The following is a 24,054-nucleotide window of genomic DNA, read 5'->3' on the forward strand; positions in this document are numbered from 1 at the left end:
AATGTTGTTTGGAGTTGGAATATAACATAATATATGTTTAGTGGTTAGCACTTTCCCAGTGGTATTGTAGTTGGAATACTATAATTTAAATGTTTACTGTCCATCACCTTCACAGCGTTTTAGTAGTTTGGAATGTGAATTGTATATTTCATATGTTTATTGTCCAGCACATTCCCTGAGTTAATATAGTTTGGACTGGGAATAGTAAATTATATATGTTTAGTGTCCAGCTCCTTCCCTGACTTTTGGTAGTTTGGAGTGGGAATAGAATATTTTATATTTTATTGTCCAGCAGTTTCCCTGAATTAATATAGTTTGGAGTGGAAATAGTAAATTATATATGTTTAGTGTCCAGCACCTTCCCTGACTTGTTCTAGTTTAGAGTGGGAATAGTATATTTTATATGTTTATTGTCCAGCACTTTCCCTGAGTTAATTTAGTGTGGTGTGGAAATAGTAAAAAACTAGTTCTTTATTTTGGAGCAAGGTTAATGAAAATAATGTATGTTTAAGTGGTAATAGCATGTTATATATGTGTATTAAAAACAATTTATAACAGCAAGTTAATGTAAGATCATTATTTTATTGTAAATATAGGATAATAAAAATAATATAGGAATTAAATACAGAACAATATTTATATTTTATTTATGTCTTTATTTTCATTCAAAGACTCAAGCAAAGAAATATTATGCATTTTATTTGATTTATAATGTTTGAGATACATATATGGTTATAAAGAGAAATAATAAATGTTTTACATTTGGATACATTACATATTTAGTACATATTTAAACAAACATAAGTTTTTCGTATAGTCAGTACAAAAAAATGATGTTTTATATAATGGGGAAGTTGGTAAATATGTACATTTTTTACAAATAAAAGATGCAGTTATCCACTGGTTTTTATAAAAATATGTAATATGAATTTTTTGGGTAACAGTTATCGAATATTTATTTATTATTAGTGTGTACCCCCATGATTGCAGGGATACGGTGTGTATGTGATTGTGTGGCTCTCCGTACGAATTGCTCATACAATGTTTTCGTACAAATGGCGTTCTCGTTCCCTGGTCCGGATCGTACTTGTTGGGTCGTACAGCAAGTTTAAGATTCATACGGTTCACCGTGCGGGTCGGTATTGTACGGATTTTCCCTTGTTTTTCGTACGGTTCGTAAAGATTCGGACGTATTTTTTTCCTACGAATCATACTACGCGATTTGGATGGATTTGTATGTTCCATAGAGAATGGGCTACGAATTAGAATCGTCGTATGGATTAGTTTCCCGAATTGGAATCAACCCTATAGTGTACATTATTCATAACATACATGTTGTAACAATTTTTTCATTGTATAAGATTTTTTATATTATTTGCATAATTCCTAATAAATAAAATTTTTGGTATAATAATATTTAAATTGTATCCATACACAATATTGTAAAGCTAAGAAAGCATTCTGTGAAAGAAAAATATTTTTTAACATTAATACAGTTTTTCACATTTTTAGCACCCAGTCATTTGTTTTTGTTTACAATAAGTTAACACATTTTTTTAATGTATAATCATAAATAATATTTGTGTTCTAATATTTACTATTATAATTTTACAATTTTAAACAGCAAAGAAAAAACATTTTTCACATTGGTAAAATAAGTATTTTTGAAACATTTGTTTGTATAACATTTCTAATGTACGTCGAGTTTAATATAGAAAAGTATTTTTCTTATTTCAATTAGGCAGCCTTTTTTTAAACTGAGTTCTATTTTCCAGGCTAGCTGTGTTGTTTTAGGTCATTTCTGAGGGGAGAAGCTTGCAGTTGGAAGATGCGTCGCATCGGTTAAGGGAAGTTTAATTTAATTGCTTTTAGCCTTAATTTAGGAGCGAAGGTAGTCTATAGTGTATGTAATGTTTGGATTTTCTGTTTGTTGTGAGGTTTACTTTGTAGTTTAGTGTATACAAAATGCGGTTAGTGCGTTGATAGGTGGTGTTGGGGTTTGCTATATATGTTTAATTATATCTAGTGTATGGTGTTATCAGTATGTTAATGTGTTTTTTTTATGATTTTACTGTTTATTTGTGTGGGAGGGATTGTGTTGTTTTTTACACAGGTATTTGACGTTTCGAAGTTGCCGTTGGGAGAAGGATGCTCTTTTTTTTATGGAACTGTCTATTAGTTTCTAGTAAACTAATAATTATTTTACATTTCCTTTCTTTTTTTAACTTTATTTTTCGGGTTTTTTTATGGATTCAACACTATGGATTTATTGCCAGCGGATTTTATTTTATACTATTGTATTTTTCCTTTTTGTTTTGGTACTTTTTTATTTACAATGGGAGGGAAATGTATTTTGCGTAATTGCTATTGATATTTTTTAATATATACAATATATTTATTACGTAAAACATTTTTTAAAATTAGTTTCAATTAAATGACATAATATTTATAATTTAGATGTTTGAAAAGAAGTTTTTAGTTGAGAACACAGTTCACAATTAAGAATTTTCGATGTTTATGTATTAAAGTAGGGATTTTGCTATTGCTTCTAAATATTCTAGCCCTTTCGGTAGTGTCCTTCTTTGTATTGTATGTGCTCGAACATTGTTTTATTTTGTTTAGTTAGTTTTGGACCTAGCTATGTTACAGATTGTTCAAGTCTTAGTTGTTGGTAGCTATGTTCTTTTTGTATTGATTCTAATAATTTATGTAGGGTTGGTTGGGTCCTGCCTGTTGCGGTTTGGAATGCATTATGCCATCCTTCCACAGTGTTATTAGTTTTTGCTTCTTTGTTTAGGGTACTGATATATACATTCCACCCTGGAATGTGGAATTTGGGCTGTCTTCTGTGTCCAGATCTGTGTAGCCTTCCCACCCAGGTATCCTCGAAATAGTTGAGTTGGGGACTTAGTTTATGTTCATTTGTTTGGTAGTAGGGACTTTCTATAAATAAATTGTAGTGTTCTGCTTTTTAATGTCATATGCAAAATTGCTATTAGTTGCATATTCTACACCAAGGGCCCGATTCTGATGCGGGTTGGAAAGCTTCCCGACCGAATCGGTTTGGAAATGGTTTCCGACCCACTCGGATCGAGAGAGTCCGACCGACGGAGTACGATGCATCCGGATGCTTCCCGATATGATTTGATTGGACTCCCATTGACGTCAATGGGAGCATATGTACCATTGGTCGGTAAGACATGTTCCCGACCCGATTTGTAAGGAGCAAATACTGTTAGGAGGTCTTCCTAACCATATCAGAATCAGGCCCTAGGTGGGAATGCTTTCCTAACCGCATCAGAATCAGGCCCTAGGCGTAGATTTTTTGAAGGTGTCTCCTTATGCATTGATTAAAGTGGTAATAGCAACTTTGTATTGCTGTGTGGGGGTAGTTTTTCAGCATGGCTTGTATCATTGACTGTCTGTGATAATTTTTTGAGGATAGTCATTATTGGTTTCTTGCTTTACTTTTGTGAAGAGTTCTACATAGGTAGTGGTTTGTTTGTTTGGTAACAGGGCATATATAAAGGAGAGAGGAGTTGAGGACAGAAGTTGGCCTAACGGCTAGGGCGGTCGACCTTGAATCTGGGGAACTGGGTTCGAGTCTTGGCAACGAAGCTGAACATCCTGTGATTCTGGGTAAATCACTTAATCTCCCAGTGCCTAACAAAATGAATGTGTCCTCATGTAACACAACTGGTGCTATGTAAAGCACTCCTATACCCGATACCTTCCGGGTCAAGTTCTTGCTACATAAAGCTCTGTAAAATAAAAATAATAAAAAAGAAAGGGGATGTTGCTTTTGTAATACTGTCCATGGATTAAGTACAATTGGTAAAATGGTTTGGGACATTTTAAATGTTCCATCCATCATCCATGTCTCACAATTCTGTAGTTTAAGTAAGTTTGTGGGAGTTGAAAATATTACAATCCTTTTTTTCATTAGATTTATTGTCATAAAGAAGAAATTGCTCTTCATTATGAGTTACAGTGAGTTCAGTTGGTAGTTGAATTTCACTGAAAGTTTTGGGGGCAGGTGGGGTAGTCATAGTTGATTTTTTGTGCTAGCTATTAGCCTTTTTAACGTTGAGACGGAGGGTAATTGGTCAGTTACATGTTCTGGAACTTGGGGAGTACGTCTTTTAGTATTTTAGTAGTAGGGGGTCTATTACGATGGTGGGTGGACCGCAACGGCAGAAGGGACAGCCCACCATAGGTGCGACGGTCCCGCCATTCCAATTAGGATGCACCCACCACACTGGCAGGCGCGGCACAACAGGCCCCCAAAAGCAGAAACAGCATGCCTTTCTAAGCGGCAACGCCGCCATAGAAAGGTTGCTCTCCGCCATGATCATAATATAGATGGTGGTGTCTTGCAGACACTGCCACCATATTACACACGTTTTCCCCCAGGTCAATGAGTCAACCAGCGGAAAAGCAGCTGATGGTCTGTCCGTCCGTCGCGGACCCCCCAGCCATACTAATATAGCGGGGGTCAATCAGGCATTGATGGCAGGCGGATCGTCCGCACGCCATCATAATTGACCCCTAGGTTTTTGAGAGCTTTTACTAGCTTCTTAGAGTCTATAAAGCATCTCTCACTTCTATTTCAGATATGTTAGGGGGGTGGTTATGTTGCTTGACAGTTTCTTTTGTACTAGCCCTCCAATAACATGCATTTGCATAATATTTGCTACATTTCCAATTAATTGTGTCGCCTGTCTGTTATCTTGGGTGTAGACATATCCCATATAGCATAATAAAGGTTTTCCTTTATGGAAAGTAATGAATTTTGCACCTTCAGTAATTCTGATATTTCAAATACTATGAGAAATTTATATAAAACATTAAATGTATTGTAATTGTTTTTACTGTAATACAGATTTCATATACAAAATTATACTTAAATGCATTAATATGTTGAACTACTTTTGACAATGAGATGTTTCTGTTGGTGCTTGGCTTTAGTGTTTCTTTTTATATTCTGCAGAAAAAAATATAAATTTGAATACATTTGTTTAACAGTATTTTCTGTATTTTGGGGTTTGTGTGGTTAGTGGGCGCTTTGGGTTGGGGTTTTTAGTTCTTACATTAGTATAATGGGAATTTATATTTACTTTTTTTGCAAGGTTTTTTTATATGAGGTTTGTAGTTAGTTGAGTGTCTTTTGGAGTTTCTGTAGATGAAATATTACATTAATTATTGAATTATTGTAAAAAGTGCTTTACTAAGATTTCATACAGTTGTAACATTAAATTGATGTTTTACTTACTTTGTGAAGTTACAATACGTTTTTTCACTGAGGAAGTCCAATGTTGTAAAAGCAATCCGGCAGAGATTCCCCTTATTCTTGTTTCTGTCGTTGTAGAATAAAATAATGCTAAATTTCTTCAGTTTATATAGTGTTTGTTTAGTTGTTCTTTATATCTTATGGAGTTAGATAAGTTGTAGGTGTTTTTCATTGGCTGTTACTAAAGTTTCAATTACTTTGGCAGTTGTTTCCTTATTTGGAAAACGCTAATTAATGTTAAGTTAACTTTTTTTTATTCTTTATTCATTTAAAAGTATAATAGTATATAATTTGCAATTTATATTGTATTGAAGGTATAATAATATTTATTTATTATATATATTCTGTTTTTAAAGATTAATTAATTTGGTGGATTTTCTTGTGTTAAAGTTATTTTTTTAATTTATAATTTATTTAATTTTTATTCTATTTATTTAATATGTTGTGTGTGTTTGTGATATTTTTTCATATTTTATTTATGTATTTTGTTAATTGAAATATTTTTAAGGTGTCAACATTTTTTATAAGACGATAATTATGTGGTCTATATTTTTGTTTTTGATACTTGTGTTATTTTCTATGTTGATTTAATGTTAACGATATTAGTTATAACGATATTTTTTTTCTCAATATTAGTGATATCGATGTTAATGTTTGATAATATTTTTGTGCTGATGTTTGTGCTTCTTTTTTAATAAGTACAGAATATCAGTATTTATGTTATCAATTTTTGGGTGTCATTAATTTTGTAGGTCGCTATTATGAGTGTCAATGTCATGTCAGTGATCCTTTAACAAGATAGTATGCAACCCTTGTGTGCTTATATGCTATTCCTCGGGGGTCAGATTGGTTTTGGTGATGTGGTCACAGAAGTATCCTGGTGCACATGTGGTAGTCCTGTCTAAAGATCCAGCATTTCTGGTGGGTGATATAATTAGACAGACAACAGAAATAAAGTTAATGATGATACCGCTTGACGCTCTGATGCTATTAGCTTACACTGCTAATGAAGGCCAATGAATATCTTTTAGAGCGTAGACTGAGCCACCTAGTGACCTTCATGCGCCTAAAAGGAGGCCAACTACTGCATAGATGTGGAAGTCCACAGAAACACCTAAACAACAACTATTGCAGTCCACTTTTTGGGAGCAATGCACAATGGAAAAACTGAGTACATTGGTCCATGATACAGTTGCAACATAGAGCTTAATCTGGGGACCCTTCTAGAACCTGTACAACAGGGATCTGGGTGGCATACAACTATATAAACTAATCAGATCCGGACTGCTCAAAAACGGTGACCATCCAATACCAAAGGATTTGAAATACTGAAGAAGCTGACTAATAACCATTTAATCCCAGATACATGCTTCTAGACTCTTCTTTTTGGTTATGATACACAGTATTTAACATGCTCCACATAGGATAAGTGGATTTGCCAAAACTGTCTTATTGAGACTGTAACCCTGTTCTTCTATAGAGATGTATCTTTCATCTACGTACTCACACATTTCTCCATTCTCATGCTATCCTTTCTCCAACTTCATTTGTGGCTTCTTTTGCAGTCTCTTATTTATGACTAGCAGCCCGTCCCGACCTTGTCCGGGAGCATTCAGGCTTCCCCTAGCCCCGCCTGCCCCGACATTGCCCAGCAGCCCGTACCCCCGCCCGCCCCGTCCCCCGCCTGCCCCGACCCCCGATTGCCCCGACACTGCCTGTAATTCTCTGCCCCGACATTGCCTTGTTGTAATTCTCTTTAATAATGCATGCCACGTATTTATAGTGAGGCTTTGCAATGCTCCAACGGCTCTGATGGATCGCTAGGTGTGACTGGCAGGCTTTTAAATCACCAAATACCCTCGAAAAGGATTTCTTTTTACAGCCTCAAGTGTCTACTACGCTAAAGTGAAACCTGCTTGAGGTTCCATATTCGTATCTGCTTACACTTTTCAGAATTACATCTCGCATTGTTCTTGTTAGTCCCCATCCCCCGCCTGCCCCGACCCCCGCCTGCCCCACATTGCCTTGTTGTAACTCCCCCGCCAGCCCCGACATTACCTTGTTGTAACTCCCCGTCCCCCGCCTGGCCCGACACCCGCCTGCCCCGACATTGTCCCCGGAGCCTTACCTCACCCGTCGCTCCTCAGTTCACAGCTCTGCTCCTCACTGCCAGTCGGCCGCCGCTCCTCCCCAGCACCATGTCCGCACCGCCGCTGGCCTCTCCACTGCTCCTCACGTCACCGCTCCTACCCCGCGCCATGTCCGCCGCTCCTCGGACCCTGCTCCTCCCCATGCTCCTGACGTGAGCACGCACGTCGCGATCGACGCTACTTTGGAGGGACTACTTTTTTATATATAAATTTTTAAATAACGTTTATTTTTAAAATTTATATTGCCTATAACCATCTACACACCCTGACGATTTCAACGGTGTATCGGGTGTGTAGATTGGCACTGTGGTTCCCGAGTTTACCCGCCTCAAAGCCTGTAAGTTCTTACTTTATTATAGTATAGATTAGAAGTGAAAAAATAAAGTTGTGAAAAAAAAACGTATAATGGTCAGTTCGAAAAGCTGAACTTCATCCATGAAAAACATTTCGAGCAAGTTTCAAACCGCTTCCCATCAAAGACCAAACCAACCCTGTTCTGACATCTCTCTACCAATATTTCAGACTTTAAAAAAAAAGAAAATACAAGTAATTTTAATTTCAGCAAATATAGAATTCACCTGTAAGGGAGGGGAGAAGACATTGTATCACTGACTTTTCAACACTTAAATATTTATTTCTGTAGTTCTAATATATTATGCTTCAAGCTTTGCAAACGTAATCTTTTAATACATTTTTTAGTCTCTTAGGCACCCCAGAACACCTTGCACAGCTTTATCAGATTCATAGCATCTAACATTACAGGTTCTGGGTGTGAACATGCAAACAATTCCGCTTTAATTCCACTTCTTTCTTCAACATAAGTTTTTACATTTCAAACTTGGATTATTCATGGTTTATGTTTTACTAATATAATATTACATTCTGTGCTTGGAAAAGTAGTCCTTAGTTAAGAGCTATGAAAGAGCAAGCAAAGGAGCCTCAATGTATGTTCGGCTGGCCGAATTAACTCACGAATATCAGAACCCATACAGCACATATACTCAATATGCGTTTCTGAAGAAATAAAACTTCAGATCTAGTATATCATAGTTCATTCAAGTCCCATTAGTAAACTGGAGACAAACACCTTTTGTTTACACAAGAACTGTAAGGTTTTCCTAAAGCTGACAGCCCTCTATAGTTTCCCCTCCAGGGAACTGGTTACAGCTTTCCATTTGGACGACCATGCACAACACATGACTCCTAAAATGTGTGACCCCAGAAGGCAGAAATAAAGGCATAAGCAGACTACAGAAGGTTAATCAAAAGAAGACAGTCTAGGAAACTGCACAATCTGAATGGCCGCTTCCCCTCTGATCACTAGCAGGAAAAGCTTTTCTCTGTCACCAATCAATAATCGTCTCCTTGGCCTTGTAAAGGGGGGGGGCAGCAGTAGGAGCAGAGGTATCAGCCAATCATGTGCTGGTTCTGCATCAGACCACATTACAGTAGTTAGTACCTTTAAGTTAATCCTCAGTGCCACTGCAGAAACAACAATGGCGTCTCATATACAAGCATCGCTGGTACTAATCCGGGATCCCTCATCAGGTAGGGGAGCCCGATACACTGCTAGTACACAAAATTTCTTGTGAGCAGTGGATGGGACAGGGCCCTACTTCTTTAAGTAGGAGTTAGATTTATCCGCAATAATGCAACAGTCCAAACAAGCAATCGTTCAAAACAAGTCAAAAATGAAGACAGGTGCATACCAAGTCACTCCTTTTAAGCACAATTTTCACTTGAGAAATACTGGTTTACATTTTTTCAGCACTGACAGCTGGCAGAATACCAAAAATAAACAGCTTACACCTTAAAAAATGAACAAATTATCAGTGGTGAACAAAAAGGTACTGCATCATTCTTTAACCAATGCCATTCTTTTCCTGAAACATTTCTCTAAACATGTGCAGAATGTTAACAGACAATAGGGCCAACCAATCTTTGCTAAAACCGGTGTGAGTTCACTGTGGGCTTTGCAAAATTGCTGGATTTCAGGAGAATCATTCACACAGCATATAAAGAAATGACATCTGGACTAAAAATACAGGACTCGTGAAATCATGCTGGGAAAGCACAAAAACAAGACAGTACAAAAAAATCACAAACTTACCTTCAGGTCATCTTTTGTGTTGAAGTTCTCAAGAAGTTGCTGGTAATGCCGGTCAGTCATTTGTCGCAACAGTGACAGGAGTGACGCCACAAACTCTCCCTGAAACAAACCAAGTAACCAGTTAATGAGCAATTTACATCAACAGTGACAATATTATCTGACAAATTCTCATCAACAAAGAGTAGACCTGCAGATAGACTGATCAATGAAAACAGCCTTGCATCTGGATGAGACAGCCCTTCACCAACTCATAGCCAAAGGAAGTGCCCAAACATTTTAGAGCGAGATGTCCTATCTGTCACTGATTTAATGTTTCTGATAAAGGTAAATAAAAGAAACATCAAAGGAGAGGTTCTATGTGATTTTTAGGTCTGCTTGATCTATTGTTACAGATTCTTTTAAATATACACAGATTGAGCTTTGGCTTTGCCCAGGGAAGTATTTACCTCAGTTCATGCTATTGACTATTTGGTGTATCGTTCTGCCTCGAGTTGAGAGCTTGCATTACAATGCACGAGAGACTATTTCACAGCTTCAAAGCACACTGAAACATCACACAGTAAATGATTTAAAGATCGCAACATATACAGAAAACACGCGTTTTGAAGCTTTTTTTTTTGTTTTATGCTGAAGCCGACTTTTTAAGTTTTACTCAGGGCTCAAAGCCAGACCTATTGGCTTTGACAATGCTTGTTGTTTAGGAAAGTAGAAATTTAAAGCGTTTTTCACAAACAGCCAAGAAACAAACAATGGCATATTCCTAGGGTGATCGAGGCAGACAAATTATATCAGCACCCTCCCTTTCCGGGCCCCCAATGCTCCAAAGTACTAACATTTTCTTTAGTCTGCTTTCTAGCATTCCTTCCCCGGTTTTCACACTGGAAATTGAATCAAAAGTGGTTGCTGAAAGTGGTGAGCCTCATCCTTGCTTTAAAAAGTCTCCATCCATGTTCACCAAGGCAACCAGTCATTGACAGTCTCTGGAGGAGCTATATATACAGCAGCTGGAGCATATATTCTCTGTGGGAACCGCATAGAATATGCATTAGGTTTATAATTAGAAATTCAGATTTTATGTATATAACTAGAAACTATACAATTTAGAAATTATTTTATGATTTACTAAAATAATTTGTGCTTAAATTAAAGTATCGTAGAAATGATTATGTTACTTACCCTGTAAGTGTCTGTTTTTGGCATGTTGAGCTGTGGATTCACATGCTTTGCATACTCCCGCCATCCAGTGTTGGGTTCAATATTTGCGAGTTGTTTTTCTTCTAAGAAGTCTTTTCCAGTCACAAGGTAAGGTGACTCTTCCTTTCAATGATATTGCCCATGGGCATAGACTTCATTGTTAGATTGTTTTCCCGCAAGAGGTTGAGAATGGAGTAAGTAAGTGCAGTATAGAGCTGTCCATGCGTATATAATGTGAATAATACAAACTGCAACAACCATAGATGTCTGGGGAGGAGGGAGGGCACATGTGAATCTACAGCTCTACATGCCAAGAACAGATGCTTACAGGGTAAGTAACATAATCCGTTTGAGGCATGTGTGCTGTAGATGCACATGCTTTGCATAGACTGCATAGCAGTACCCTCCAAAGCAGTGGCTAAACAGTGGGTATTGCAGTTATTTGAAAGAGTGATATTAGCACTGCCTGTCTGACAGCCTATTGACATGCAAAATCATCCACACAATAATGTTTTGTAAATGTGTGTGGTGTAGACCATGCAGCTGCCTTACATATGTGAGCTATGGGAATGTTGCCTAAAAAGGCCATAGGCGCTCCTATTTTGCGGGTAGAATGTGCTCTAGGGGGTACTGTTAAAGTTCTTTCAGCTTTAACATAGCAAGTTTGAATACATTTGGCAATCCATTTCGGAATGCCAGATTTTGAGATAGGTTTTCCTTTATGAGGTGGAGCAAAAGCAACAAAAAGTTGTTTTGTTTTGCAAAAATCCTATCAATGTAGTATAATAATACTCTTTTAAGATCAAATGTGTATAGAACTCCTTCTACAAATGGAATAAGGTTGAGGAAGGAACTCAATTGATTGGTGGATATGAAAAGCAGAGACAACCTTTTTAAGAAATTTTGGATTTGTACGAAGAACTATTCTATCTTTATGACGCTCAAAGAAGGGTTCTTCTACGTTTAATGCCTGTAACACACAAACACGTCTTAGTGAAGTGATAGCTATTAAGAATGCAACTTTCCATGAAATAAATGGTAGTGAACAATTGTGTAATGGTTCAAAAGGGGGTACATAAGTCTTGTAAGAACAATGTTAAGGTTCCAGACAGGTGCAGGTGGTATTGTCAATGGTATTTTTCTTTTAAGGCCTTCCATAAAAGCTTTGATCACAGGCACTTTGAACAAAGATAAATGTTGGCAGTTCTGAAGATATGCATCTACTGCTACAAGGTGTAGTCAAATAGATGTGTAGGTTAAACCTGACTGTTGTAGATGTAAAATATAACAAATAATATTTTGTATGGATGCAACTAGTAGATCAATTAAATTATTAGTACAATTTATGACAAATATTTTCTACTTAGCTGCATAACATACTCTAGTGGTAGGTTTTCTTGCTTCTTTAAGAATTTCTAAACAATCTGGTGGTAGGTTTAGATAACCAAACTCTATGACTTCAGGAGCCAAATCACAAGTTTGAGGTGTCTGGGATTTGGATGTCTGAGTAGTTCTCCACGGTTCTGTGTGAGAAAATATGATTTTATGAGAGGTTTCGGATATGGAACCATCTATAACTCCAACAGTGTTGTGAACCAGGGCTGACGAGCCCATGTGGGAGCAGCAAGAATTAGTGTGAGAGATATCTGCCTGAGTTTCCGAACCAGAAATGGAAGGAGAGGGAGAGGCGGAAAAGAGTAAGCAAAATACTCCTGACCAGTTCATCCATACAGCATTACCTATGGATAGAGTGTGTGGGAATCTGGAGGCGAAGTCTGGGCATTTTGAGTTCTGTGCTATGGCAAAGAGGTCTATTTACAGAAATCCAAATTTTTGAAAGTACAGAAGGAGAACTTGTGTGTGAAGTTCCCATTTGTGTATTTGTTGTTTCTTTCTGCTGAGGAGATCGGCAAAGATGTTGTCTGTGTCTGAAAGGTATTCTGCTAATAGATGGATTTTGTGATGAATTGTCCAACGCCAAATGGTCTGAGAGAGGTGTGACAGTTGTAGAGAGTGTGTCCCCCTGTTTTTGTATTTAATACATTGTTGTCATATTGTCACTCCGGATTAAGACAACTTTTTTTACCAAGTGAGGTAGAAATGCTTCTAACTCTACTGGAACTGCTTGCAGCTCTAGGTAGCTGATGTGATAGTTCTGTTTGGAGTTCCAAAGACCTTGAACTGTTAACTGTTGCAAGTGTGCGCCCTATGAGAGATGTGTCTGTTGTGAGCACGACTTGTAGAATAGGGTCGATGAACAGCTGCCCTTTTGACAAATTCTGTGTGGTCCACCACTGCACAGAGCAATGAGTGTGGCTGTCTATCAGCACTAGATCTGTCAGCTGACCATATGATTGATTCCACTAACGTGCTAAGCATTTCTGTAGAGGGCCCATGTTTAGTCTTGTATGAGGCACTATAGCAATGCATAAGGCCATCATCCCTAGTAACTGCATGAATGCTCTGGCTGCTCGATACTGGTTGCCTTGAAACCGTAGTAACAGTGTTTGTCAATTCCAAATCCTGGTTGCATTGGGATATGCTAATATGCTAAAGCTGTGTGTGTTTAGAATGGGTCCTAGATATGGTTGTGTTTGATTGGGTTGAAGATGGGATTTTTGTACATTGACTGTGAATCCCAATTGATATAGAAGATTTAAGGGAATTTCAGTGTGATGCACACACTTGAGATGTGTGTTGGCTTTTATGAGCCAATCGTCTAAGTATTGGAAGACGTATTTGTTAGCATCTCAGATGTGCTTCTACTACTGCTAGGCACTTGGTGAACACTCTGGATGCAGTTGTTACTCCGAATGGAAGCACTCTGTACTGATAATAATTTTTTCATAAATCTGAGGTATTTGCGATGTGCTGGATGAATGGGTATATGAAAGTATGTGTCCTTGATGCCTAGTGTTGATATAAAGTTTCCTTGTTGCAAAAATGGAAGTACCTGTTGTAGAGTGACCATGTGGAAGTGTTCTGATAATATGTATAGGTTTAAAGGTCTGAGATCCAAAATTGGCCTTAACGAATCGTCTTTTTAGGGAATCAGGAAGTATAGAGAATATACTCCTGTTCCTTGTTGTAATGGGACGAGTTCTATGGCTCGTTTTGTTAGACGAGGATGTACCTCTTGATTGAGTAGATTCTTGTGCTCAAAAGACAGTTTGTGAATGAAGTCCTATTCTTTAGTGAGGTGTCTCCACCCCCTGCGGATCTCTGCTGGCTGGTAGAACTGGGCTCACCACTGGTCCCAACAAAGACAGCAAGGAATCTAGGCATCAAAAGGAATACAGATCTGTCTTTTATGCCTCAATTTCATCGGATCTCCTCAGCCTGCATCGGAAAGCTCAGAATCTTAAAAAAAGTCCTTGATTTACTGCTGGAGGACAGCAGCAGGATCATATTCTATGCAATGGTGACTTCACGCCTGGACTATGCAAGTAGTCTATATTTGGGGCTGCCAGCCTACCTGATTTACAGACTGCAGTTAGTGCAGAACCCAGAGGCAAGACTAATTCGGCGGGTACCTTTCCGACATCATATATCCCATCACCTGAGGCAGCTACATTGTCTCCCAGTGGCTAAGAGGACTGAATTTATGGCTCTTACCCTGGCCTTTTGAGCCGCACAGAACCTGGTCCCAGGTTACCTTAAGCTTAGACTCAGACAGTATCGACAGGAACGGACTTTGAGATCTAACTATCAGTGCCTGCTCCGTGTTACATGCTTTGTGAAGTCTCATCTTGTGGGAAGATCTTTCGCGGTCAAGATCTCCAGACTTTGGAACTCGTTACCATCTCATTTGGGCCAGATAGAGTTGGAACGTGATTTCAGGAAGGCCTTAAAAACCTGGCTCTTTAGCCAGGTTAAGGTTTAGATGGTCGGCTAATCCTCTACTGCAATATCTGCATAGCGCTGGGACACCTCTTTTGAGGTAGCTGTGCGCTTTATAAATGCTTATTGTATTGTAATATGAGGGGGGATGTTGGGAGGGTTGGTTGTGAGTTCCAGGCAATAACCATACTTGATAATATCCAATACCCATTTGTCTGTTGTTATTGACTGCCAAAAGGGTAGAAACTGATATAATCTTCCCCCTAAAGGTGATGAAATTTAGGGGGGGATTGATATCAAGTCACTGTTTGCCAGTAGACGGAGTGGTACGTGATGGCGTACCTCTACCTCTTCCTTTGAAGTGGTTATCTCTGTATCCACCGCTATAAAATCCTCTAGAGGAGGAAGATTGTGCTTGTGCTTTATATGAAGATGTGTTGACATCTGTGGTATTATTTTTGGAGTCCTCTCTGTAGAACGAGCGACGAAAGGAATCTCTATTAGACAGAGACTGAAGAGTGTCCATTGATTTTCCCACTTCTGTGTCCTTTTTAATTTTCTCTAGCGACTGTTCGATCCAATCCCAAAAAGGTGTACTTTGTCAAATGGTGCATTAAGTATAGTTTGTTGAACCTCTGATTAGAAACCAGAAATTCTTAACCATGCATGTCTCCTAAGCAAAATGCTGGTGTTGAGTCATCTACCTGCAGTATCTGCAGCATCTAGAGCACATCTAATGGATGATTTGGAATTAAGCTTGCCTTCTTGCACTATTTCTTGACCTTTTTTCCTGTGTTCCTAGTAACAATTCTTCCATCTCATCCCAATGTGCCCTGTCATACCTAGCCATCAGCCCTTGGGTGTGCCAATGGATGGCCGATTGAGCAGCTACTCTTTTTCCAGAAGCATCTATTAATTTTGATCCTTTGTCAAGAGGAGGTGCTTCTCCTGAGCTTTGTGAATTTCCTCTTTTACGTGTGTTTGAAACTACAAAGGAGTTGTAACATGTAAAGGATCTGAAGCTGGTATTACAGCTACTTGTTAAGAGAGTGGTGTAGCTGTAGGAATGTTATTAGGACTAGTAGCTATGTGCTTTTTCTTCTTTAGAGGTATTCTGTAGTCAGTGTCTATTTGCTTTTTGGAAGGTGGTCTCACTGGCGTAGTGGTACTGTATCCAGTTTGAGGGTTAATATGAATTATCTTTTGTTTGGGATCCAGCTTGTGCTGCATTTTCTCCAGAATCAGATCCAGCGGCATCACAAGAGCATTTGTCTTTCGGTGCCGAAATTTTCTGCGCCAAGCTGGATGTATCCTTTTCATCCTTCGACCACAAATGTTTCTGAGTCAAGGGTGTATCATCTCGGTTCGATCCCGACCTGGAAGGCTTGACTTTCTGTTTCAGTGCCGATCCTGAAGGCGGGGTGTTGGAATCAGAGTCTTGGTGTCTACCAAGACCTGATGGCAGTCGTGGCCCAATAGCTTTTGACTTGGTCAAAGTGGGTTTGGTGGGCAAGGGGCTTTGTTACTAAAGCACCCTGTCCAGATGGAACGTCGTGGGACTCGAGCTCAATCTCCAACTCTGAATCGGAGTCCTGGACAGAAAAGGCCTCTTCCTCTTCCGCCGCCGATGACTCAAACTCTTCTTGTACAACATGTTCGTCGAAGTTAACGGGAGTTTCCTCAATAGTCTGTCGCTGCATGTCTCTGTGTCGAGCACGCCGGTCTTTAAGAGTCTTTTTGGAATGTAACGACTGACACGCTTCGCAGTCTTCTTCTTTATGTTCCGGAGAGAGACAAAGGTTACAGACCTTATGATGATCGGTGCATGGGTATTTGGAATGGCACCTAGGACAGAATTGGAATGGTGTCCATTCCATCGGAAGAAGATTTGATGCAGGATCTTCGAGTGGAAACAGGAGAGTAGCTAGGGTTGAAGGCCGTGGTTAGAGTTTTCTATGGATAATTAACGTTTTCAGAAGTTTTTTGACACGCAAAAGATGGTAACGCAACTGAAAACAATACCGACGAGGGTAGAGTGAATTTCGAACCAAAGGGAACCCGATTGACTGTTTGAAATTGGAGGGCAGCAATACACGTCTAAACATGATGGTGGAAAAAAACAATCTACCAATGGAGTTAATGCCCATGTGCAATATCACCGAAAGGAGGAGTCACCTTACCTCGTGACTGGAAAAGACTTCTTCGAAGAAAAACTGCTTGCAAATATCCAGACCCAACACTAGAGGCAGGAGTATGCAAAGCATGTGCATCTACAGCACACATGCCTCGAACATGATGTTTTGGCTTATATTTTGACACTGCATAGTATTTTAATGAATACTGCATAAAGAAAATATCATGACTTTGAGTCTCATACTCAATATGCCATATAATCCAATCTGCATCTCAGGTATGAGGTTCAACAAAGATAATAGCTGATAAGGGTTTGCTTACCATTGAGAGGTGCCATGCCCCCCTCCATTTCTGCAGTGATACATTGGGTAGAAAACAAGGGACTGGGCTGCAACACTGATCGATTGACAGATGTTGCGACCAGTAAGAGTTCCACCCATCAAGTTTTGCTGATTGACACCATATTTCAACAAGTATGCCAATATACCCACTTATCACCGTCTAACAGGATCCAAGCTTCATCCCACTAATGAGGCCCAACAAGGCTGAAATAGGTCTGAGGATGCTTGTGTTCATGTTCAAAGGGAACATGGTATAGCATTTTAGGTTGAATTATTCGTAGTGTAGCAAGGCCAAGACTGGTTAACACATAGTTTCTTCCTCTCAGGTGGGCAAATAAACAATGAACTGGAATGCATCTCCGAATGGTTGACTGTGGCTGAAATGTTGCAAATATTCTTCCCATTACATTTTACTGTTTTAGTGGACCATATCCAGTGCCTAATATTGGTGTGGAATCGCCTGCAGTAGTGATTGATGGGATTGTCACTAGGAATGTGCTCAACAAAATGGGCCCTTCAGTGGTGGACTCAACCACTGTAGTGGAGAATGTTTCACTGCTCGCATAGTGTTTGGCCAACTATCGACTGCCACCTTGGCAAGGGTACATATTCTACAACATTTGTAAATGAAGAGTCCATCAATCAAGGCAAGCTACATTTTTGTTGATGTTAAAGTGCAATTTGTTCTCATGGATGCACCAGCTTCTCATCAATGTCAAAGTTGAGGTACACAATACTAAAGCATATAATCTACACCTCCTTTTAATAAAAAAGAACTACTAGAATTTCGTGGTGACTGCAGTCGAACCAGTTCTAAACCCAGCATGCCAACATGGCTAGCCTCCAAAGGCTGTCTAGCTTGGTTATAGGGCTTCCCTGAGGATCTGTCCCAGATAATTTACTGAAGACTATATACACTGCAATCACATTTCTGCCTAGGAACATAGTCACCACCCATCACAGCTCAACGCGATTTATATGGCAAGTTGATCCATTTGAGACATGATGCTGTATTTTGTTACAATAAAAAGTGTTGCTTGATTAGTTGGCCAACATCACTTAAGGATGTGGTAAAGTTATTTAACTCTCTCAGGATAAAAAGTACTAAATAAAAAAATGATGAAGAGCACAGTGGATTTCTAACCTGTAGCCAACCATGCTTGGCATATAACAGCAGTTATCAAAGCACTACAACAAAATCGTTATAGAAGGCACTTTATCACATACTTACAGTTACATCCTGGAACTGGAGCCTCATTGCAGTGCCCGATGGCTGAGGTCTGCTAGTAATCTCTAATATTGTTCTAAGCAGCATATCTAGAAGACTACTGACAATGACATCTACTTCTTCCAATACGGACTTCTCCTGAAAAAAACAAAGAAAAAATGTTTGGCAGAGTTAGTGAATACACATGAGCTGGGATTCAAGTTCATACAGGAAGCAAAGTCTGTTTTCCTTTGATAAGTCTACATTTCACAGATACAACAAATGTCCTCCTCTTCTGCTACCCCCCAAGCCTTGTTTCTTCAACTGTTCTAATTCCTACATTAATTGACTTCTCTCTGATACAGCGGTCAATCAGCTTGATTTACCAACTCATTGCTAAAGCCATCTGACAGATTTACTTTATACTTGTTCAATTAACTATTTTTTGGGAAATGGTCCTTATCAGTCACACACTGAATATTGTTCAAAGCTCTCAATCCAAGATACTCCACTTATCTTCCTTCATTACATTAAAAGAAATGTCCATACGTGGACCAACCGAGAAACACTTGGTCTTCTCAGTGGGAACAGGCAATTTCAGAAACACTGCTGGTCTCACAGCCGGGCATGCGCTGAGGCAGCCAACAATGCTGAAAGTGCACAGGATTCACAGGAAGTAAGAGCAAACCAGAAAAGTAACAATACTTCCAGTATGCATTTGCACATTTAAGCTGTGGAAAAAGGTAACACAAAGTATAGATTTCTGTAGTAGAAGTAAGTTCTTTTTAGGAGGCCTGTTTGTGGTGCTATGTACATCAACACAACACATTGCCCTATTCCATGTGCAAAAACCAAACAGACGCTTTGTGAGGCGATTCACTGGGTTGGGGAAGATCCATTGACTGACCCTCTTATTCCACAAAGTGAAGATCAGTAGCAGAATAGAGCTACAGAGGCTAGAGCCACAAGCAAGAATAATTTGATTGCGCGTTCTCTATAATAATACATTGAGAACTCCACAGAGATGCTAAAATGCCTCCTAATTTACTCTTGCTCCAAGAGACGTCTTCTTCGTATATGGGATTGTGACCAGATGGTTAGGGAGTTAAGTGGGCAGAGGAAAGAATGACAGTTGACTTTCCTATCCCCCTGGTCAGTGCATTCGTTTGTGGAGAGCATTGCTGCTTAAATGTGATGTTTCTCGCATAATCGGAAGACACCTAGAGTATTGACTAGTGCCCTGCTGTATTATAAGCAGACCCCAGCACTGTTTATGAGGCTACTAGAATGATGGAAAGACATCTGGTTTCATGGGCAACCTGCCATCACAAAGGGAAAAGATCTAGCGCAGGGGAGAGAGGACTGGGCCCACAAAAAAGGGGAAACGTGTGGATCACAAGTATGTCTCCCCAACCCTTCGATATCAGGACGAAGTCAGTCAGACAAGTCTCAGAACCCCTCCACTCAAAACCAGACTATCCAGACAGATGGAATATGAATGAGAAAGGACCACTCACTACAGAGCACTCTCAAATAGATGACTGTCGAATGCAGTGTGCTTATAAAGGAGGCCCCTAGAGAGACAGAGCACACTGAGCCGAGACTAGTCCTAAGTGAAAACAACATAAGAGAATGTAGCTGAGGAATGCTGAGCCAAGGAGAAGGCCTCAGTGAAGCTGTCTCAAATAGTGACATCAGCGATATGACTGGAAAAACAGCAATAATACGGTGCATTTTGTTCTAAATATTGGCACGGATCATAAGAGTAAAGGAGGGCAAAGAAAAATCCCCACATTATTGTAACAGCGACAGAGTCTGCAGACCAAAAAGGTGCAATCACTGGATTACTTGCACTAGTGGAGGAAAATACATTACCAAAACCAAGATGAAGATAAAATAAGTTTAACTTTACAGAGAAAACACTACAGTATGTGCGTCACAGAAAAATACCACGGATAAATAGATATTAACGGTTAGAAGGAGAGAAATTCTTGTCTTGAATTATTTATCCAATTAGCACAAGCATCAGTAATCATCCACATAAAGCTACAGGCAATAATAAACATGAAAGTGTTCTACCCTTAACGTACTGTTGCCCTCGTGGCTATATAAAAAGGTATGTTGTGATTCGTTTTAGGAGTGCCTTGCAGTTATGAAATGTTAATATATTTGGCCTGCACTCCGCTGATTTAAACAACTCCATATTCATGCCTGCACCCAGATTTTATTTTAAAAAGATATTAAAATTCACAAAACGATGCACCATAACCAGTGTAATACTATGAAGATATAACAAGTTAACAAAAACAACTCTCATTCATTTACACAGAAGACTTAAACTTATCAAACTACGTAAATTCCTGTTTGCAATTGTTGATAATGAATACAGATGTCTCGGAATATGTTTTGTAGAGTGAGGACACAACTTAAAATAAGGCTCTGGGGAAGTCAAAAGCATCAGTACAGACAGGGGAAAGGAAAAGTGTGGGACGCTATATGCTCACTGCAAGAAGTTATCCACATACATGTGTCACTTGTAGGAAAGAATGCAGGTTAATGGGTAGATAATAAATGGAATAGTAGTTATTCGATTGTTTTCAAATTTAGTCCACCAGATTAGAGGAAAATATGACCAGATTTCCTCGAACACCTTATATATTTCAAAATGTGATCGAAGTTCAACTTGAAAATATCTTCAGCTGTTGTAGAAAAGGCAAAACCTAGATTTTTAATTTAGTACAGAGTCATTAACTGCAGAACAATACATCTATGTTCACACCATCCGCCAGAATTGGGAATATAATATCTTGTACGTGAATTTGATTGAGGGGAGATCACAATGTTTCCCCCATTCAATTTGTGCCAAGATATTTACTGGACATCTTGTATCCCCCTTTAAAGAGAAAAAATTGGTGTGCATCAGTACAAATAAAATTTCTTCTTGTAAAACATTAACCCATAACTATTCTCTTCAATACGTTTTTCCTATGTGACCCATCAAGTTCGTCTGTAGTCCCTTATTCAGAGTTCAGTATTTTGATGTGATACTGTCCACCCTGTTTTAATAGCTATTTGGGAGTTTTAGTCTGATACCACTAATCATTCTTGTGTATAGTGGCATTCCTACATAAAATACACTACAACCTACCTTCAGGGGCGGCTGATGTTAATGGACAAAATGGGTGTCATCGTGCTACCCTATAGGGAGCCACTACAAGAGGAAAAGCAGCTGAAAGAAATGGCTAAAGTGCTATTTGAAGCTTGGTGGTAAAATGGGCTGAGAATCTGTGCTTTTTTTTGGATGCATGTGGTCGGAATATGAATGTGGCCTGCTACGCAGGTGCTGACCCAGGCGAGGTCTTCTTCGCCCTGAATGCAGAAGCTAAACTAAAGCAGTGATGACAGATGTCATAGTGGAGGGTGTGTATGAATTTCAAAGGCATACACATAGGATTGCTTTTGGGTGCTTATAGAATGAACCTGGAAGCAGTTTACTAATGTCTTCCAGAAGCATGTTACAGACCATGCCACACACAGAGTATTGCATGTCTTTATTCTTCAGCATGTGACTGTTAACTTAACGCTTGGCATCACAAACTATATTAACCACACCCAGCAACACCCATCACATTATGTAATACTTGTAAGGAGTCTACCGAGGACCACATAGACATAGGACACAACATCTCCCCCTTATTAAATAAAAAGTGCGAACAAATATATACACATTAAAACTCCTCAATGACTCATTGAGGTGTTCACATAAGTCTTCTAGATCTAGTTGAATGAGATAGAGGAAGGCCGCCTTCATCTTGCGTCTCTGGAGAAGTGTTGGATGCTTGACTTGGGCCCCTTACATGGATTTGCCTCACTCGATATCTGGTGCTGACGAACATCAAGGCAAAGGCTTCATGTGTGATGAGTCTTTGATTATAGATTTTCCAGGTAGGTGGGCAGCTATCTTATGCACGCAGCAGACTTGAGGTTGATGTCTTCCACTGAGGCATGTTGAACCACCCTTTTCAAAGTACTCATAAATCGTTCAACAACGCCATTTGCCTGTGGCCAGAGGGGTGTACTCTTCTGATGTTTGATGTTCAAACGATTAAGACGGTCTTTGAACTCTCTGCTGTTGAAGGGTGGACTTTTATCAGATTTGAAAATGGAGGGGACACCCCATGTTGTGAAAATGTCATCTAGCCTTTCAATTGACTATCACTACACTACAGGAAACTACAGGTAACTACCATGAGAGGATGTCTGTTGTTGAGAGAACCGAAGAACTCAACTGCAATACTCTCCCAAACTTGCTTGGGTAGATCAGACATGTTCAATGGGTGCCGACTAGTTTTGTGAGACAGGCAGCTGCATAGATGACAAGCTTTAAGCTCCCTTTCAACTCATTCGTCAAAACACGGGAATCACACCTGATACCTGAGGGCTCTTTTAGCTGCAGCAATGCCACAATGTCCTTTGTGTGTCAGTTCAATAACTTGTTGCATCAGGCTTTCAGGGCCAACTATTCTTGCCACTCTTACTATGGCACCATTATGTGCAACAGAAAGTCTATAATGAAAGTTGTATGGCACCTATTTTAGGCCAATGTCCAAAGCAACTTTGTTGCTTCATGTGGCGATTCATTTCAGACTTTTGTGTTTTCTTGCAAGTGGCAAATCCTACATGCGCACGTCGATCTGTGACTGATATAACCATCACATATCCATTTTCCTAATCATCATTCAATGATGAGGTCAATGAACCACTGGACAATGAATTTGATAACAATTTACTTTGTTTTGTTTCCACTTGCCTTAGTCGATGTTGCCGTTTAGTCTTGTAGGAGTGTCTAGAGTGCTTCTGGAACTTTCTGGCGTCCATCTTCCCGTCAGCTTCGTGATGCACTTAGTTTCTCTTTCACTTTGCAAACCATTATGAAATGGTTTTCCTTCCGCAGCCTTTGCATAATTGTTCAATAGCAAAACATTTACCTTCATGTAGAAAGGAGAATTCACAGCGTAAAAACTATTTCTTTTTCTTCTGAGACATCACTTGTTGGGCCTCTGCTTTCTGTTTCTGATTACCTATCATGCTTAATGCGGATTCATTTTGGATTGTACCAGTTTCCACATCAGCAGCTAGTCGATCGGCTCATTCCTATGATCTTACAACCAATAGCAGGTTCTCTAAACTGAGCATTTCTCTCAGCATGCGTCATCGGATTGAGTCGGAGTGACAACTATCAATTACTCTAAGATGCTTGGCTTCTTTATCATTGAATTAAGTGAACTTGCAATGCTTTATAAATGTATCATGTCTCTTGAAAAAATAATCCATCATCTCACCAGGTTGCTGTCTTGCTTGGTTGGAAGTGTACCTTTCAAAGTCAACATTCGGCATTGGATTGAATTTGGCCTCCAACGTCTTCTTGATTTGACAGTATGATATTTCACCAGCTTGTGATATCTTCTTTACCCCTTCTTGTGCTCAGTCACCTGCAAGGTTCTTTAAGTATTTGATGATCTTTTTTTCATCTGCTTGTTCTATAGCATCTATGAAGTCATCAAAAGTGTTAATCCAGGCAGTCCATCTCGTGCCAGTATTCAGCTTTTTGGCGGCATCAAATGGAGGGGGTGGTTTCAGGAACACAGCGGCATCGTATTTTGAGCTGTTTCTTACTGACGTCGCGAGTATGTTCTGTTCAGGCAGCATTTATCTTTAGCGTCACTTGGCACGATGGCACATCTGCAAGCATCATCCTGCTCTTGGGCGTTCGGGTCGTAGCGTCTGAA

At 39.3% G+C, this 24,054-nt stretch overlaps 1 protein-coding gene across 1 annotated transcript in view; it reads right to left on the bottom strand.

Annotated features, from left to right (window-relative positions):
- DOCK4 (dedicator of cytokinesis 4) overlaps positions 1–24,054 on the bottom strand; it is a 1,616,764-nt gene that overhangs the window by 659,664 nt on the left and 933,046 nt on the right. The window contains exons 25-26 of the mRNA XM_086919301.1: positions 18,290–18,424; positions 9,551–9,649 (exon numbers count right to left, since the gene is read on the bottom strand). Of these exons, the coding sequence (XP_086775427.1) occupies positions 9,551–9,649; positions 18,290–18,424 (234 nt within the window). The remainder of the gene's footprint in view (positions 1–9,550; positions 9,650–18,289; positions 18,425–24,054) is intronic.

Source organism: Lissotriton vulgaris, chromosome 1_1 (genome assembly GCF_964263255.1).
Source record: "Lissotriton vulgaris chromosome 1_1, aLisVul1.2, whole genome shotgun sequence".
Lineage (NCBI taxonomy): Eukaryota > Metazoa > Chordata > Amphibia > Caudata > Salamandridae > Lissotriton > Lissotriton vulgaris.